The 19,589-nt window shown below is 37.7% G+C and overlaps 1 protein-coding gene across 10 annotated transcripts in view; it reads right to left on the bottom strand.

The window, feature by feature from the left end:
- Positions 1-19,589, bottom strand: part of NEK10 (NIMA related kinase 10) — a 107,322-nt gene that overhangs the window by 29,655 nt on the left and 58,078 nt on the right. For all 10 annotated transcript variants that reach the window (XR_008576055.1, XM_054818120.1, XM_054818118.1 and 7 more), the window contains 4 exons: positions 19,095-19,165; positions 11,984-12,197; positions 1,541-1,724; positions 1,366-1,452 (listed from right to left, as the gene is read on the bottom strand). Coding sequence is in view for 9 of the 10 variants with exons in the window: in XM_054818120.1 (XP_054674095.1) it covers positions 1,366-1,452; positions 1,541-1,724; positions 11,984-12,197; positions 19,095-19,165 (556 nt within the window). In the remaining variant the exon portion in view is untranslated. The remainder of the gene's footprint in view (positions 1-1,365; positions 1,453-1,540; positions 1,725-11,983; positions 12,198-19,094; positions 19,166-19,589) is intronic.

Here is a 19,589-nt window from a genome sequence, read left to right as displayed (position 1 = left end):
ATATGTTACTCTTCAGTATAAACACCAAACTAGAACATTGCCTCTGCAGGCTGCTTTTCCTCAAGATATTCTTTCTATGCAGCCCCCTCCCACAGCCAGACTATGCTTCCCTGTACCCTGCAACCTTCTCTTGCTACACTCTCTCTTTTTCTTTTTTTCCTTTTTTTTTCTTTTTTTTTTTTTTTTTTTTTTAAGAAAACGTTTATAATAAACTCAGGACTGGCTAGCCACAGGTACTCCAGCCTTTAGAATGGCAGGCTATCCAGTTACAATTAGCAAATCATATTAACAGATTTTAAGTAGAATTATCAAATAATTTATTTACCCTGCACTAATGACTAGACATTTCAGTTAAAAGCAGTCATATTTCTTCAGTACCTAGGCCAAAATCTGAAGAAAACCCAGACAGCAAATAGCACTACAAATAGATAAAGTAATATTATTCTACATTTTTTGAAGCCTGTGACCCTGAAACAATAAAATTTGTTAATCTTCAGACAACTGCATGCCCTTCACCTCTTAAAAAGACAGTTTAAATCATCCACAGATTTTCTGTCAGAACTTCATAGGATGAATGGAAATATCAATCTTTTCCTCCTAGTAAAAAATGCTCTTTGATTTTCCTCTAAGAGTCCCATCCCATTTAATAGGTAGATCATGGCAGCTCAGAATGTAGCAGGTAGCTCACAGTGGTTACAGATGTTTCACATCTTTTTTTTTTTTTTTAATTTTCATATTTAGAATATAATCCAAAAAACCATTACTTAAGATAACACCCAACTCAGCTGGTGCTTTCCTATCTGATTACCATAAATAACTACAGGCAGCATTAAAGCTGTGTTTTGTCACATAATCCCTTTCTAATTCAAATCCCTTCCTAATTCAAATCTAATCATTAAGCATTCTTTCAATTCCATTTAGTCAATTCATTGAGACAGCTAAAGCTTGCCTCTTTCAATTTTCTTTTTTACACCCCCTAACAGGGCACGCCATTTATTCATTTGCATAGCATTATTGTTAGTGAGACAGAAGTTTTTGCACTGTCTTCCTTCTGTTCCTTATCAACGCTAGCTATCTTATGCTTCAAATCTAAAACAATCTTCTTTGTCAAGTTGCCCAAAATATTTTAGTTTTCATAGGCATTACTTCAAAATATAGGAGCAAGCTACACAAAGAAAATGTGATGCAAAATGTACTATACTGGAAATGGCTGCCACAGAGGCACAGTTATTTTAGTTTTCTTTTTCTTAGGACCCACAACAGGTAGTGAACTCGCAACAAATCAGGAAATACCCTAATATTTTAGAATAAACAACTACTTCGCTGTTAGAAAATAGGGTACACTTCATTCTTAAGGAATCTTACCAAAAGCAGACTCTTTCAAATTACTTGAACTGGAGCTGCTCAAGTTATCCAGTATGTCCAGCTCATCATCTAATTCAGAGAACATATCTGCACATAAAAATTAAAGCAAAGAAGCTTTTAAGCCACCTCTGACCAGCATAATAGTACTCCTGATGCTTCTTTTGTTAATGACTACCTTTCCCAGAGTTCTCTAAAGTGCTGTGATCCTCTACCAGGATTTCTTCGTATGTTCTTTCCTCATCTTTTCCACATGCAGATTGACAGCTTTCAGCTGGGAGGTGAGTATTTTCTGAAAATTCACTTTTGCAACTGGCTGTTCCACCGCTGCTGCTATGAAGACTCAACTTCTCATTATGTTTCTGACAACAAAGAACAAAAAGGAAAATGTTATATATTGTCCTTACCCAGCACACATTAGAAAACCTGTAAATGAAAGTGTTGCTTGCATATACATGCATACACACAAAAATGCACCAGTTCAGCCACTGATTCTAAATTTAGAGAAAAACTTTCAAACTCTTAATTTAACCAAATTATTTCTAGCCTGTACATAAAAGGCACCTTTGTTCTTGATGAAAGTCTTTTCATAACAAGCACTGAAAATTTAAAAAAAAAAAAAAAAATTAAAGAAATGCCAGACCAGAAAGAAACACCACAAAAAAATAAAAGACCGGACAAAGACACTAGGTTCCCAGAGACAAGCAATGGGAGATTTACTCTCTTCCAGCTTAGACAATAAACAGCAGATCAGTTCTGGGCCATGCAAAAGCTGCACAACAGTCAAGATAGTAGTAAAATATGAAGTGGACTTGATGTGATGTGATTGATGCCAGAAAGACTCCCCAAGGCTGAACTGACCAAATGCTGACTGGCATTACCAAAGCAGAGCTAAGAAAATCAAAACATGGAATATAAATTATTTGCCTGTAATATTTAAGTGCTGACTCATGTCTGTAGCACAGGGTTCTTTAATGAGTATCAAATTCTGCCTCTGCTGCTGTCAATGTTTATAGCTTTTCTGGAAGAATAGAGACCTCTGATCTCTGTTATTGCTTCTATTTTAATGTAGCATATTTTGAAGGCAGACTGTTTTTATGTTCTCTTTATACATTGTTCCAAGTTTTCCCATATTATTTCTGTTGCATGTAAATAAATTCATGCTTCTTTTTACTCTATCTTGTTAGACCAAAGTGCGATAAACAAGAACAGGAGATAAATCATATAAATATATCAGATTAAACAAATTAGCATCTTTAATAATAAAGTAATTTCAGGAGATAATATATTCCTAAATACTTACATTCTTACCAAGTGTGTCAAAGACAATTTGGCCTGTATCTAAGAAAATGTTCTTCCAAAGTTTTTCCCATGAAGTATTTTGACTTTATTGGGACACAGCAGAATGGGTGCACTAGAAACCCCTTCTTCAGCAACTGAACTGCACCCCTGAGCACTGACTATACCACTGCCTGCGTAATGGTCGTCTTCAATTACTTCCCCATCTTTTGTTCTATTCCCCAAACTATAAGATATGGCTTGTCAAACTTTTATCTTTAAATTTGGGTAGGAAAAGATCATTTTATACTTAAGTACTGGACTAAGCTTATGTCCAAGATGCCACAATAGCAGTGACTGCAGCATAGCACAGCATGGCAACTGCTAACAATGACTCTCCAGCTCACTTAAAGAGACCGGTCTAGTCATGGCACATGAGCACGCTTATTGTGCTCTGAACAGTCAGCGCACAATTACTGAAAAGAACCAATTTACCTAGTCTACATCAAAGAAAACAAAGAGAGAAAAGGGTCAAACTGCATGGACATTTCCAACTTAAAACTCCTTTCAACATTGCCATACTGAACCTCACACTCGAATGACTAATTCTTAACAGTAACTTATAAATCAGGTGCAGCTAAGAGGAAAAAAAAAAAAAGATCAAAAAGACTGCCATTACCAATTGGTGTCAGATCTAACTGCCACATCAAGAAAGGAAACCCGTTCGAAATGCGTGAACTGAATTCTGTAGACCTCATGATGAAAATAACCATCAGGCCTACTATAAAAACTGTTCAGAGATCAGTGAAACATCTCCTAAAGCCTTAAAGCAGTTACATAAACTGTAAAGCCATATCCTGTCTATACATAAAATCTGGTCCATTTACATAATATCTGAACATAGAGAACTATAGTATTTCATTGCTAACCTGAGAGAAATAAATAAATGTACTGTGATATATTTTGTCCTATCTCGAAAACAGGTAATAATTTTCAAAAGTGAGATTATATACTTTTGTTTCTCTTTTGAGTAGGACACCCGACTGATTTAGAAAGACAAAAAGGACACTGACTGGAGGGGCTGGGATGCGAGTGCAATGCCGCTTCTGATCAGCATTGCAGTGGGACCATAAGGACCTACATACAGATACAAAGATATAAAGAACATTACTTTCTCCATGGTGTTCTCAAAAAATTTTCTCCAACACCTTGAAACAATCATTTCCATATATCTCAGAGTCTCAGAGAGACTTCTTTCAGATAGGCAGAAAGACAGATACCTACCTTTTGAAGAAACCTATGAAACAATAGGATATTCAAAACATCAAAAACATTGAAACACCAGTTAGGTTGATATATATTCATTTGAACCATGCTCGTACCCACACTTGATTCTAAAGTCCAGTATTTTACATATCTTTCTGGAGGCTTCATCATTTGATCCAGTTTATTTTCACATTTTCATAATAAACTAGTGCCTCGGTTTCCCCATTGTTTGCCACCTTTGTTGAAAGAAACTCTGCCTTCTAGTATAAACAAACACAGTTCAAAAGGAAATCTAAGGGGAAAAGAGTCCCTGTGCAAAAAATGCTCAAATTATGAGCCAATTAAATTTTTTATCTAGGATTCATCTTTCCATATAAGTGAGCAAAAGTGTCTCCGGAAACACTTGAAATTTGTGTCTCACCCATGAAGAAAAACCTCTGTCTACAAGTTGAGACTTTTCATCTATATCCTCTATACTTGCACTGTCTCTCTCTTCACTGGTCACCATTACCACTGTAAAATCAGATATACTTTATTTTTGGAGAAGTGAAACCTAAATTGTTTTTTTCATCTTCCAACTGGCATCTAATCTTTTATAAACTGAAATTAATACTGTCAAAAAAAGAAAGTTTAACTAAAATAAAGATATTGATCTTTTGTTTAGTTCTGTTTTGCCCTATTGCTGTCCAGAAGGATTAACTTTCCTGTCTTCAAGAAATATAGAGCTCTCTAGTGACATTTGCAAACAATGTTTAATTAATCTTCTTTATTAGAGACAAGTAATTACAGCATTATAGTAGTCAATTGAATTTCTATTTCAAGAAAAAAAATAGGTCTACTTCCACTATTAAATTATTTGTAAAAAAAATAGAAGATAGCAATAATATGAGTAACAGATACCATGAAATTGTCGGGAAAAAAAAAAAAACATATTAAACCAACGTATTTCTTTCTGTACCAGCTCTCACACATTGGGAACCAGAAGTAAATGTTATTTATAAATGGGTATAGTAAGGCTTTTGACAATGTTTCCCTGGACATCTTATAAAAAAAATCTAGGGAAGTGTGACCTAGACAAAAATCACAAGCAGTTGGCTGTATAATTCACCATAAAAATTGTATTCAACTTGATAACTATTTGAGTGTTTGTTAAACTGAAAAGGGGTAGTGAGCACAATTTTTCAGGATCCCTGCTGACCTTGTTCCAAAACCATTCAATATTGTCACTGAATTACAATGATAATCTGCATAATGAGACAGACTGCCTATTAAACATGCATAGACTGTGATACATTCACATAATATATCATATTACAGCATATACATCATACGCAGATTTATGTCAATGCAAGTGACAACAGGTGTCAAAAGTTTTAAACTGGAGAAACTAAAAGAACTGATGAAGTTTAAACAGGGAGAATGCAAAAGGTCTATGAGCAGGGAAAAACAACTGTACAAATGCACAGACGGGGGAAGGACTGGTCAAGACAGGAGCTCTGCAGGAAAAGATACGGGGATTTTGGTGAATCAGAAACAGAGGAAGACTCAAGGATATTATGCTGTTATGAAAAGGTAAACATCATACTGGGACATATAAAGAAGTGAATTGTCTCTAAGAACTGTGTAATCTTTCTACTTGGTACCAATAAGGTTCTCCATTCAAGTAATTGAGTCCAGTTTTGAACATTACACTTAAAAAATGTGGACATACAGCAAAGGAGAGAAATGAGAATAATCAGAGGTCTACAAAACACAACTTACAAAGTAAGACTGATGGAATTTGATTTTTCAGTCCAAAGAAAAAAAATTATAGAGGGGAGATATAACACACAAGAGAAAAGAAATAACTCTTGCGTATTTCCACTGTAGGGAGGACAAAAAGTAAGCAGCTTAAGCTGCAGCAAGTAAAATTTATGTTAGGCTTTAAAATCACCTTAGAGTAATTAAATATGCAACTATTGCATCTACCCGGGATCCTGCAGACAGAAGTGTTCATACAGTATGTAACAGGTTTGAATGTGCTCAGTAAATGCAGTGTTCTGGGGACATTCTGGACTTGGTGTTCTCAGAGCAATTATATGACACCTAAGAGTGGGTCTGAAAATTTGAAGTGTCATATACATACCATATGTGCACATGCATATGTCCATCTAATACGTCCTGGAAACAAGACATATGTAACACATGTTCTCTGTCAAGCATACAAAGCGAGACCAACATTTTCTGAAAGCATTAAAATAACTGCAGATACAATATATAGCACGTATGTGTACTATGGGTATGCCCAGGATTTCCAATTCTCTTCTGACAGTGCTTCAGGTATCCTCAAGGTTCTCCAGACATTATCTTTGGATGGAAGGATGGGGGGGGAGGGGGAGGAAAAAAAAAAAAAAGGCTCATTCAGACATGTGATTGCTGACTGTAAGGACAGTTTTTGCATTTCCGCTGGTTCCAAACTGTTCCCTAATTGGGTATAGTTTGCCTTGGGAGAGACTTTCTATCACTTGACATTTTTATGACTGACTGGTTAAATACCTGTCAGGAGTGACAGGTAGCTCTAAGGTTTGGAGATGGACAAGATAAACCCTGACAATTATTCCTGCCTTATATTCTGTGATTGTATTAAAGTACTTTTACACACTAACAAATTGAAGCTCAGTTAAACAATTTGTCCTTCATAGTTTGATCATACATTTTCACAGGTAGTAACTTGGCTGTGATGATTATTTTCTATATTCAGAAACTCTTAAAAAAATTATACCTGCAAAACAGTTTTTGCATAATTATTTTATTCTCCAAACATAAATAGTATATATCTCAAAAGGTTACTTTCTTCTTACTAAATGTTAGAAATTATAGTTGGTGTAAACTTTAATTCCAGTACCTGCTACATAAATGCCAAAACAGAATGGTGTCAAAACAAAATCAGTGGAGTGAAAGGTGGAAGAAGAAAACAATTTGTGGAATGCTAAGCTTTCATGACATTCCTGAGTTCTCAACTCATTGCCAAAGCAATGGAAATTGTATACAGCAGTGCATTAGACAGGCATTATCACTCCAGCTTTTATAAAATTTTTCATAACTTCTTAGTAATAGATTTTTAATAAAAGTAGGAATTGAATATTCTAACCTAATGTAAAGATTGGACTATATTGCGGCAATATTAATAACTTGTTGCTTTCTAAGTGTTTTAAAACTAAACATACTCTTTGCTTCAACCAATACAAAAACAGTTGCTGTATTCATACATAGTTGTTTAAAAAAAAAAAAATATTTTATGCATTGGTTGGCTGAATTGAACAAAGTATATATCTAAACACAAAGAAAAAGGAAATTAAAATTAACATTAATCAAATCTTTATGTCTTTTTGAGTTAATAAAAGAATAAATAGATGAATTCAAATCAAACTGCTAATTAAGCACTACTTTGTAATGCATGTGGTGATGCTTAGAAACTACCAACATGAGTATTAGCACAACAATTGCCAACAGTGCAGAACTGAATTTGGGTATGGAGGGGGGGATATTTGGTGAAAACGCAATTAAATAATTTTGTGTTTCTTTGCCTTCCAGATAGCTGTGATCCTGTCCTCATTTCTTCTAAAAACTTGAGGAATGTGATGACTGCTTTTAATTACGAGAGATGCCAGTAGCCTGCAGGGTTTAACCCTTCCCCCTTTGGCCACACATCCCTGTGGATGAAGAAAAAGACTGGAATAAAGAAAATCCATTCCTGTGGATAAAGAAGAGTGGGAGCAGCATCATGCTCTGTATTTACAGCTGTTCCTACAAAATGCTTCACAATTATTTACATTCGGGTCTTTCTGATAGAACGGACATACAAAGAAATCCCAACATTTCTCAAGACTTTAGACACATCACTCATGTTTCTAAACCAATCTAGAAAAAGTCATAATACAATCTACTCTTAATTATCTACAGGTGGATTATGAAGGTTTATGCCACAGATGGAAGACAGGAAACTGCATCAGCCATTTCAGATCTGGCCAGGCTCTTTAGCTTAGATGTAGTCCTGTCTGGAAACTGCTATACTGCTTCTTTCAGTATTTCCAGCCAATAAATAGTGCTCCTGCTTCTGGAAGAAAGTGAGCCAGGCAGGCTTCTTAGCATAGGCTGTAACCAGAATAATCAGATTATGTCTCCTAGGAGTAGCATCCTAGTCAAGCAGAAGCGCAATACCTTGATACCTGCAAATCTAGGTCTGGTAGGGCCAGAGTTGACCTGCAGCTAAAAATCCTGTCTAAAAGGTAGATGAAGATGACTCGCCTTGGGTGTCTATGCCATGCTCTTCAGCATGCTAGGTTAGGGGAAGACTTATCAGTTCAAGTGTGAGAACAGAAAAATGCAGAGAGCAACCTTGCTAATAAGCGTTCTTGTGCGTTTGACCATTAGGACAAAGAATTCGGCTAATGGTGACCTAAATGGACAAGCTCAGACCCAAGCACTGTTAATGACTTCTGACACCCTATTAGCCCTAACAAATACTGGATGTGGAGCCACTCCATAGATCACACTACACTCAGAAATAAAAGTTGTACCTACTTTTCCATTATCTAAGCATCTTAGTCTCCCATTACTCTAGATAACTGGGAACTTCATTTGAATACATGGATTTGCATATATGGATTTAAAAATATAACATGTATTCTAGTGACATTATTAATACAAAAAATAAAATAAGCTTAAATTCCCAAAGAAGATGGTATTACAATAAAGAATATGACAGAACATGTGTGCCCTATGCAGAGATCAGAATTTCAAAGACTGGGAAAAGGCAGTTACTCTCAGAGAATATTTTAAAAATGAGCAGACATGATAGACTACCTGGCTGATCAGAGTGGCAGAAGGTACAAATGGCTCGTATTTTGTTATGTATTTTTAGCTGGCAGACTCCAATTATAAAGCTTACAGTTTTCTCTTCCACATTCAAAATATAGGACAGATCTCAGTATTCATCATTCTATACTGGTTTAGGTATATTGACATTTTACATTAAAAATCTGGCAATGAGAAAAAAGTTGTTCTATTTAAATGTCAAACAGTATGTGATCATACAGCCTTACCAAGGGCTTCTAAGCATTATTTCAAAGTTAAAACCACTTCAGGATGTATGCAGTAAGTAAAACAATAATGGATAATGCCCATGTAATCAAATACATATTTCCAAAGTAATAAAAGTGACTTATTTTCACCTTTTTTGCAAACAGCCAAAATAACATCTAAACTTTTCAAATCTATATACCTCAAAAAGCAAACAAATTTTTATGTGGCTACACTCTCATCTCCTTAAAGGAAAACATTAGTAAGATACTTTTCCTATTAGTTAAATCAACTACTCTCTTGAAACTCAGATGTGGCTTGAAATGCAGAAAACTCAACTTTGCCACTGGTCTGTTTGGTGACCTTACACAAACTACCTTTTCCCTCTCCATCTTTTCCTACCCATAGCATTAAAATATAATATTGACCACCTTGAAAAGAAAAGTACCATGTGAGAGATACTGTTATTATTACTTGTTTGGGTCCTCTGTAGCCTGTGTTATGTCAGTATCCTTAATCTTTCAGAATTGAACACACTAACACTGTTAAATACCTTTCATCCCTATATTTGCTTCTGTTCTTATATAAACAACAATTTCTATGGAAAACAAGGAAAGATAAGAATTTATGTAGGGAGCTGATAATGATTCTTTTTGTTAGGACTATTTTCAAGCATGGATTTTACGCTATACTTGCCAGGCAAAGTAACTACATTTCTTCAACATCATCTATTGACCTGCCTTTCAATTGCCTACTTATCAGCTTCCATACTGGTCTGAAACTACTTATAGAATAGATTCCACTCTGGCTGCAGAAGATCTCTGTTGCTTAGTTCCATAAACCAGGACAGAGTGTGTGCTCTTTATTTCAGAAGCATTCACAATATAACACAACTGGGATGAAAAAGGAGGCCGTAGGTACATTTTAGTATTGAGAAAACAAAGTATAAGATAGTTGACTTCAACAAAACATTGAACTACATGGCAGAAACACTGAATTGTCTGACACCATGGAAAAATGACAAATTACCTGGCTGTGGAATCGCTGGGGCCTTGACTGAGATGAATTGGGTTGTCCATACTTAACCGAGTTTTTATTTCGGGAATAGCTGCTTGAAATTCTTCCTAGTACTTTTAGTCAGAATATTGTCTTTTTTCCAAAAGTCAAACTTTTCAGGAATAATTATTCTCTTTATTAGAAATCCTCCAATTTCATAAAATTTTCATACAATACCAGGAACAAAGAAACAACATGGTTCCTTCTGTTTCTACGCCCTGTAGCATTCCTCTGAAATTTGAAAGATCCTAGCCTGATTTATTCTATCTTATTTACAGCAAGGACACACAATTAGGTCTCCCACTTCCCACTAGCAAGCCATAATCCCCTCAGCTTCTGCAGTGTTCTGGATCTTTGTCAGATCCTCCTGTTGTACCTGTTTCTTTTAATATACATAACAAGATATCCATTGGAGTGGAACTAGAACTATAGTATTTCTTCCTTGAGAAGGCTAGCCATCATTCCCCAAAATACAGAGGCAATTTCCTTCTCCTTATGTAGATAGGTGGATTTTTCAAGTATTTGCACAAAACAGAAGTACTCTAACTTGAATGTAAAGCTATTAGTTCTATCATGTCTTGCAAGCATCTGGACAGGGCCCTCTTCTCTCAAAGATGGGATTTCAATGCAATTATCCTACATCAAGCAGCTTTCCATCTATAGTACACTTTTTTTGCAAATTTCATCACAGTTACACAAGAAAATGACTATATCAAAACAGGAAAAAAATAATAGCGTACAACAAGCTTCCAAGTGTGTAGGGTAAGAAAACTCAAAAGATATGGAAAATAATTGCTCATACTGTTTTAAGTTATAAATCCTACTCTGTATCTTTCTTTCATCTCAGTACCTCTTACATTTCAAATGACAGTGGTTTGTCGAGGTTTTCCTGGAAGTTGTTGGCATCTTTTTTATTGAAAAAAATGGTATAACACAAATAATGATCTTGGACTGATAGGTAAAAAAAATACTGAAAAAAATTTATTAACATTTTCTACAAGTCTTATGTTTGGCCAGGAATGTAAAGACAAAGAACATATTAAACAAAATAAAACACAAAACAAAACACCACACCACCAAAAAACCACCCACACCAAAAAACAAAACTAAACAAAAACTATGAATTTGGGGCCAGGTGTTCCTGAAAACCTTTTTCCTACACAGAGGTTTTTCAGTGCAAACTACCGAGCCCTGATAAAAGGAATCTGAGAGAGATACAATAGCTGAACAGACAAGAGTAGCTGGTTAAATTATAACTTTGCTTCACAATTACCATAACAATAGTTTTCACAGTGAGTTTCTACTACACAAAAACATTGTCCTTGTATATTTTTTTAAAGAAAATTCTCTGAGATCATATATGAGTTTGGTTCATTATGTAAAATACTGACGTCCTTCATGAAGGGTGCTTAAAACACAATCTGAAGCAAAAATGGAAGAATTTTCAGAAGTATTTCTGCAGAACGGTATCAGACAGTAAGAAAGCATTATCAAATACCTTATCAGCATCACTGTTCTTTATTTAGCAATCTGTAATTAAAAATTATATTTGTGTAGGTTCCATTTGCTAGCTGTCATTGTGAATCATACACAAGACTATCCATTTGTTCCACCCTAGCCAAGTGTATATTCCCCTATTCAGTAACCATTCACAAGTGTGCAGCAATAATTAAACATTATCAGATTCTATCAAAACTGCAAGTACCTCCATAACAATGCCATTTTCCCACACAGAATGATATCAGGTTTTAGGATACTGTTATTTTTCCTGCATAAGCATGTTCACAAAAAAAAAAATGAACAAACACCTTGTTAAAAATAAATTGAAGAACCTGCATGCAAAAATGTTCTAAGAGGATGGGTCTTTTCATTGTGATTTATTTTCTGCGCTGTTGTACCTTATTTTCTCAGATATGGCAAACAATGATAAGAAAAAATAAAGCCTAATACATGTACTTACTTGTGATAAAATGGAAAGCGCATGGTTATAGGTTACTGCATTTTGATTAGCCTTCATGAAGTATTTTTGGGTTCGTCTCCTCTCCCGATCCAGTTTCTTCTCCAACATGAGATGAGAAGTAGATAAAACATCCAGGTATTTCATCATCACATCAGACAGCAGCGAGCTGACCTCCACTATATCTGGACGTGCCTCTGCATCAGGAGTCAAGCATCTACAGAAAGAACATTCTCTAATGAAAACTAATTACTTCTTTCTAAAAAAAGTGTTCAAGTCATGCCGGCCAGCACTCTGCTCAAGCCTGCGTGGGACAGTTTGACACTCTGCAGCCTTGGTGTTGACACACCACAGAGCACAGTCTCTAGCATCAGCTGGAACAATTATTCTTGGCACTTCAGAGGCACCAACCCAGACAGAACTGCTATGGGGGCTGCTGCTGTGCACTCCTAGATGCATTAAGGAGTGCATGGTGCCTCTTCCGGGGGCTGGGGGAGACAATGGCCTCCCTTGTGGGGACTGTGCTCTGGTCAAGGTGCTGCACCGTTGGACAAAGCGGCTGTGACTGAGATGAGTATGCTGTCAGGAGGATTTACAGAAGAATGACAAGATCTTCACAGAGACTTTGCAGAGACAAGACTCCCAAACAATACAAAGGAGGAAAATCTAGAGATTACCCTCAAAGGAGTAGTGGAAGCTCCCAAGAGGGGGTAGGCTGAAGACTTGTGACTTCTGACAATAGAAAGAAGGCTTTTCCTCTGACTACAGGTAAACAATTACAGAACAGGTATAGTGACCTGGGAACAGGTGAGGAAGGACTTAACAGAAGAAACATCAGAGCCAAGTGAGGTTGAATCAAGTATTCACATCGCAAATAAGAAACAGCAGCTGACAGTCATTTGAGATTGAGGGAACAGAGGCACCTATCTACTTGATCTGATTTGATGACTGTGAAACCTGTTGCTTGCAAAGTGCTTGGATTCAGGACATTGTGGAGATACTACCAAGACACATCTGGCTCTTACATCTTGCTGCTTATTTGTATGGGCACCAATGGCACTACCAGGGCTGACCCTGAACATACTGAAAGTAACTAAAGAGCACTGGGGTCAAATGTGAAGGGCAGGGGGCCGAGGTGGTGTTCTCCTCAATTCCTCCAGTGAGGGAAAAAGGCTCCAGTCGGGGTGGATGTAACCTGCAGTCCAACACCTGGCTGTGTATAGTCAAGAGCTTATGGGTAAGGATGAGAGGAACAGATCGACATGGGTATGTTGTGGTAGATGCCTGCTATAAACTACCCAAACATGAAGAGGAAGTCAATGAAGCCTTTGTTGGACAGATGGAGGAAGCTTCATGATTGCAAGCACTCATACTCATTGGGGTCTATCAACCACCCTGCTGATGAGGTAACATGGCTGAGTGCAGCAATCAGATTTCTAGAATCTATTGATGATGATTTCTTGGTGCAGGTAATTCAGAAGCCAATTAGCAAAGGCACTCTGCCAGACCTGTTGCTCACAAACAAGGAAGAGCCAGATAGAAATGTTAAGATTAAGGGCAGCCTTGGTACAGCAACTATCAAACTATGGAGCTCAAAATCCTTAGAGAAATGAGAAAGGCAGATTGTACAGTGTCCTGGTTCTGGCAAGGATAGAGTTAATTTCACAAGGAGCTAGGACAGGTGACCCAAGCTGGCCAGGGGCTATTCCTTACCATGTGACGTCATGCTCACCATAAAAGGGGGCCAGTCGGGCAGGGGTGGGTTTGGCTCCAGGACGGGTTGAGCGTCCGGTAGGTCGGTGGGATGGTAAATTGTTCTCTGTTATCACCCATTGTGAATATCTGTTATCAGTACTGTTGTTGATTGTTTCCCTCTCCCTTGCTGTCGCAGTAACCTGACCTTATCCCAACCCCGAGGCTTTGCCGTTGTTTTTCCATTCTCCTCCCCATCCCGCCGGGGGGGAGGAGTGAGCCAGCGGCGCGTGGCACCCAGCTGCCGGCTGGGGATAAACCACGTCATACAGTTACAACACAGGACTTCAGGAGAGTAGAATTCAGCCTGTTCAGGGATCTTCCTGGTAGAATCTCATGGAAGACTGCCCTGGAAGGTAAAGGGAAAGCTTGGGAGAGCTAGCTAATCTTCAGGGACAACCACCTCAAAGCACAAGAACAGCCCATTCCCACGTGTAGGAAGCAGGAGTGGATGCCACAGGAAGAATATACAGATATTGCTTGAAGGGTGGATTTAGGAAAACCAAAGCTCAGCAAGAGCTGAAACTAGCAACGGATGTGGAAGGCAGAAGAAAGGCCTTCTATAAGTACATTGACACCAGAAGAAAGGCTAAGCAAGATGTGGACCTGCTATGTAACCTAGTGACAAAGGACATGGAAAAGGCTAGGGTGCACAATTCCTTTTTTGCTTCTGTTTCCATTGGGAAACTTCAGCCTTATATGTTCCAGACCTCTGAGCTGACCTGTAGAATCCATGAGCATGAAGCATTACCACACACACAGTATAGTTATAAAGCATTTAAGCCAACTGGATGTACACAAGCCCATGGGACCAGATGAAATGAGCTTGAAGGTCCTGGCATATCTGGTCAATGCCACTTTCCATTATGTCTAAAAGAATCAGAGGGAGGTTCCGTAGACAGGAAAAAGTTGACTATCACACACATATCCAAGAAGAGCAAGAGGGAGGATCCTGGAAGCTACTAGCCAGTCAGCTTCACCTGAGTCCCTGGGAAAATAATAGAGCAAATTCTCCTGGAAGTAATTTCCAAGCACACAAAGGACAAGGCGGCAACTGGGAACAGCCAGGATGGATTTACCAAACAGCAGTCATACCCAACTAGCCTGATTACTGTCTATGATGAGATTACTGGCTCTTTGGACAAAGGGAGAGCAGTATATGCTGTGGGTAGCTTTATTTTAACAAGGCCTTTGACACAATTTCCCACAGTATCCACAGGACTTAAGGTAGGTAGATAATTGGCTGAACTTCCTGGCTCAAAGACATGCCATCAGCAGTACAATGTCCAACTGGTGGCTGGAAGTAGTATCCTCCAGGGATTGATATTGGGACAGTACTGATTAATGTCTTTACTAATGACCTAAATGATGGGGTGGAGTGTGTTCTCAAAAGGTTTGTGGACACCAAATTGCAGGGTTGATACATGGGGCAGGGTTGCTATCAGAGGGACCTGGGCCACCTATACAGAGGTCTGATTGCTATCTACATAATGGAAGGCTATAGAAAAGATGGATCCAGATCCTTCTCAGAGGTGCACGGTGATAGGGCAAGAGTCAATAAACACAATACAGAACACAAGAAAGTCTGAATAGATATAAGGATGATTATTATTACTACTACTACTTTTAATCTTGAAGGCAGACCATCCTTCAGGACATTCAGAACTCAGACACCACTCTGAGCAACCAGCAACTAGATCTAATTGTATCTGCTTTAAGCAGATGGACTAAATGACCTCTGGGGGTCCCTTCCAACCTGAATTACTCTACAGTTTCATAGTTCTTGTTTCAGGCACTCTAGGTGGTATATTATTACTGTTACTAGACAGCAATTAGGTCTATTTTTAAATTCCCAGAATATTTTGTATGTAGGGTAGGACATGAAAGCTGCTAGAAGCATTCTAGGGATAATTCTGCATGTACTATAAACTGTCTTTAAATTTATTAACTCCAGTCAACCTGATAATTTACTATGATTTCCCTGCAGAGTACTATACAAATACACTTAACCCAACACTGTTCTTTAAAGAGTCATAGAATGATTTTATGGTTTCTAAAACAGTACTTTCTAAATAGACATGTAAAGTAGCAGTTTTGAAAATGTTTCACAGTACTTAAATTTCTTTATTTTGATCTTTTTGTTTAAATTAGCTCAATTAATGGGATGAATCAGTGGATTTATCATAACTTTGTTAATCTGTTTTACTTAAAATTTTATATTTCCTTTAAACAGATGCAAGTTTTTCACCCTTAAGAAATGTTCAGTTTGATTTTTTCTTTTTGATTTTTATTTTAATCCACTGAAATTGGTCAAAATTTCCAAGAGTAATGTCAGCTATAAAAGACCTCTGATAAGTCCTAAATCAATTTCCCATGCATCTAGAAATAAATTTATTTATGACTAAGCACCGAGGAGACTGATGTTCAATTCTGAAAGATTTTGATGATTATGATTCCAGAACTTTCTTTAGTAGCTTAATCCAATAAAACTGTCTTTTAATCAAAAGAGTAATGAATAATAATGATAACACTAAATGCAAATTTACATTTGCAATATGAAGCTTTCGATGTTTTTCCTAATCACTATCAATAAATTGTTTTTTCTATTTATGACATTCATCTTTGAATATATGTTGTGACTCAATCATTCGGAAAGAACTTCATTTCTGCTAATGTTTCCTCATCTATATTATAAGTAAAATCTTCTTATTACAGCTTTTCTTTAATGTTATTCTTTCTAAATATCTCACAAATCATAAGCCAAAACTTAAACATAACATTTCATTTAAGGATTAACTCAAAGAGAATCAACATTTTTTTTTTAAAAAGCATTTTATGCTTCCCACTGCTATTAAAATAAGCAGAAAAAAATCTTACATGATAGGAAAACTTAATTTTAATATTTTCATGCAAATACCTATTTAATCATCTGTTTAAACCAGTTAGCCTCCATACCAGCCAGTGTCATGATGACATGGTACTTTCAGTGAACCTGTTTGATACAGCCACAATATCTACAATCGTAAATAACTCAATAGCTGGCCTTGAAATAAACCCTCAAAAACTTCCTCTTACACAGTTTCTCATCATTATCAGGAATGAAAAGAAGGAAAAGACAGAGGGCCAGATAGTCACATAACTTTAAGTCACTGATAAAGATGTGTTTAAATTTGTAAGAGAATGCAATACATATCAATACTGATATGATGTGACTGGAAGATATTTTCTGTATGCATTTGGGATTATTATATGATTCTTAAATAGTGATCAATGAATTAATAAAGCCAGTTAGTCTAAAATATCTGTAAATATTTAAAATACTAAAATTCATTTCAGGCCCTCTTAAACTTAAATGTTAGTTCTATTAGCTCCTATCCACTCTATTGTTGTCCTTCATCCCCAAGGTCTTTAAATAACAAAAACCTTTTTGCACAATAAAACATAGTATAAAAAAAAAAATACAGTCTTTGTACTTTTTAGAGGTGGAATTCAGCATCTGAGTGAGAAAGAAAAAGGCATTGTGCTAAGTGGAGTTTTTCTAAAATGGAAGAATCAAGGGAGCTAAATCACATAGAAGCATGTTAATTCACTTTCTATACTTTACCATTGCATAAAGACCAGGAAGATGTAACCACAGGCAAGAGAAATATGCAATGAGTGAGTGGAACTAATATAGGCTCATCTTTTCCTCCATTCCTGCACTATCTCTGGTATGCTACTGTATTGGGTTTGCGTAGCGAGGTTTTAGTAGCAGAGGGGCTACAGGGGTGGCTTCTGCGAGAAGCTGCTAGAAGTTTCCCCTGTGTCTGATAGAGCCAATGCCAGCCGGCTCCAAGATGGACCCGCCGTTGGCCAAGGCCAAGCCAATCAGCGCCTCTGTGATAACATATTTAAGAAGGAAAAAAAACCAACTTAGAGGGAGCTTTTGCAGCTGGAGAGAGGAGTGAGAAGATGTAAGGAACTCTGCAGACACCAAGGTCAGTGCCAAAGGAGGAGGAGCTCCAGGCACTGGAGCAGAGATCCACCTGCAGCCTGTGGTGAAGACCACGGTGAGGCAGGCTGTCCTCCTGCAGCCCATGGAGGAAGGATGATGGGGAGCAGATATCCACCTGCAGCCCGTGGAAAAGACCATGGTGAGGCAGGCTGTCCCCCTGCAGTCCATGGAGGAAGGATGAGGGGGCATAGAGATTCCACCTGCAGCCCATGGACGATCCCACGCTGGAGCAGGTGGAGGCACCTGAAGGAAGCTGTGACCCCGTGGGAAGCCCGCGCTGGAGCAAGCTCCTGGCAAGACCTGTGGACCCATGGAGAGAGAAGCCCACACCAGAGCAGGTTTGCTGGCAGGACTTGTGATCGCATGGGGGACCCACGCTGGAGCAGTCTGCTCCTGAAGGTCTGCACCCCATGGGAGAGACCACGCTGGAGCAGTTCACGAAGGACTGTCTCCTGTGAGAGGGACCCCACGCTCAAGCAGAGGAGTCCTCCCCCTGAGGATGAAGGAGCAGCAGAAACAACGTGTGATGAACTGACCGTAACCCCCATTCCCCATCCCCCTGTACTGCTGAGGGGGGAAGAGGTTGAAACCGGGAGTGAAGTTGAGCCCGGGAAGATGGGAGGGGTGGGGGGAGGTGTTTTAAGATTTGATTTCCTTTCTCATTCCTCTACTCTGTTTTGCTTGGTAATAAATTAGATGATTTTTTAAAGTTCAGTCTGTTTTGCCCATGATGATAATTGGTGAGTGATCTCTCCCTGTTCTTATCTCAACCCATGAGCGTTTCATTATACCTTTTCTCCCCTGTTTAGTGAATGAGGGGAGTGATAGAGTGGCTCTGGTGGGCACCTGGCCTCCAGCCAGGGTCAACACACCACACCTACTAACAGGATTAGAAGGTAGTGAGAAACATATTTCTATCAGTCAAGTAAAACACACAAAACTGTGAACATGATCATACAGTGATCTATAAATAACGTATTGCCACAGGGTTACTTCTTTGATCATAAACCACACTTGAAAATGACTCAAAATGCTGTATTTTCCTGGGGGTGAAAAATCGATGTGTAGGAAATTAACTCCAGCACTGGTATTGTTAAACTTCAGTACTCAGTATAAAGTCTATATCGGCTGGAGAAATGTGCTGACTATACCAGCATGAGTTCTCCAGTTGCATGTATGCAACTATATTGTATATGTTATTAGCAGGGTAAGGAAATACCTCCGTTTTTCATAAATCATAAGATATTTCATATTCAGAGACAAATACTGTCAGTTGCTAAAGTCAGCAAACTGTCACATTACCACTGCTGGAAATATACAAAACATCTTTTCAGCAGAATGTCGAAATAAAACTACATAAGTAATTACCTCTTAATGGCAAATGACACTTTTTCAGAGTACAGTCCTTCTGGCACAGGTTCATACACAGCCCCTACTATCTGCAAAATAAATGATCTACAATTAATTGAAGGAAAATATTCCATTTTTATTTGAAGATATAATTATCCCATAGGATAAGTACTGCTCCTTGAAATAACCTGATGGCCTCACATCATCAGGTCTAACTTGCAAAACAACTTGAAACACATCTTCTAACGCAGAATGTCACTTCTAATCAAGTATCTCCATTAAGGTATATAATTATTGTAAACCAAAGGACTACTATATCTGGATAAGGGAAACATTTAAAAAAACTACAAACAAACTTTTTTTAATTTGTGATCGCATCCTAAGATGTAATACACCATGCTATAGAAAATCCAGTATTATAGTACATGAAGAAATTTTACATATTTAAAGCTCCTATCACCAAATGCAATCATAAAAATATGCTAGTCTGAGAGGTAATAATATACTAACATT

This window comes from Grus americana, chromosome 2 (genome assembly GCF_028858705.1).
Source record: "Grus americana isolate bGruAme1 chromosome 2, bGruAme1.mat, whole genome shotgun sequence".
In the NCBI taxonomy this organism is placed as follows: Eukaryota; Metazoa; Chordata; class Aves; order Gruiformes; family Gruidae; genus Grus; species Grus americana.
The sequence above is the reverse complement of the archived record's forward strand: the minus strand, read 5'-3'. Positions and strand labels throughout refer to the sequence as shown.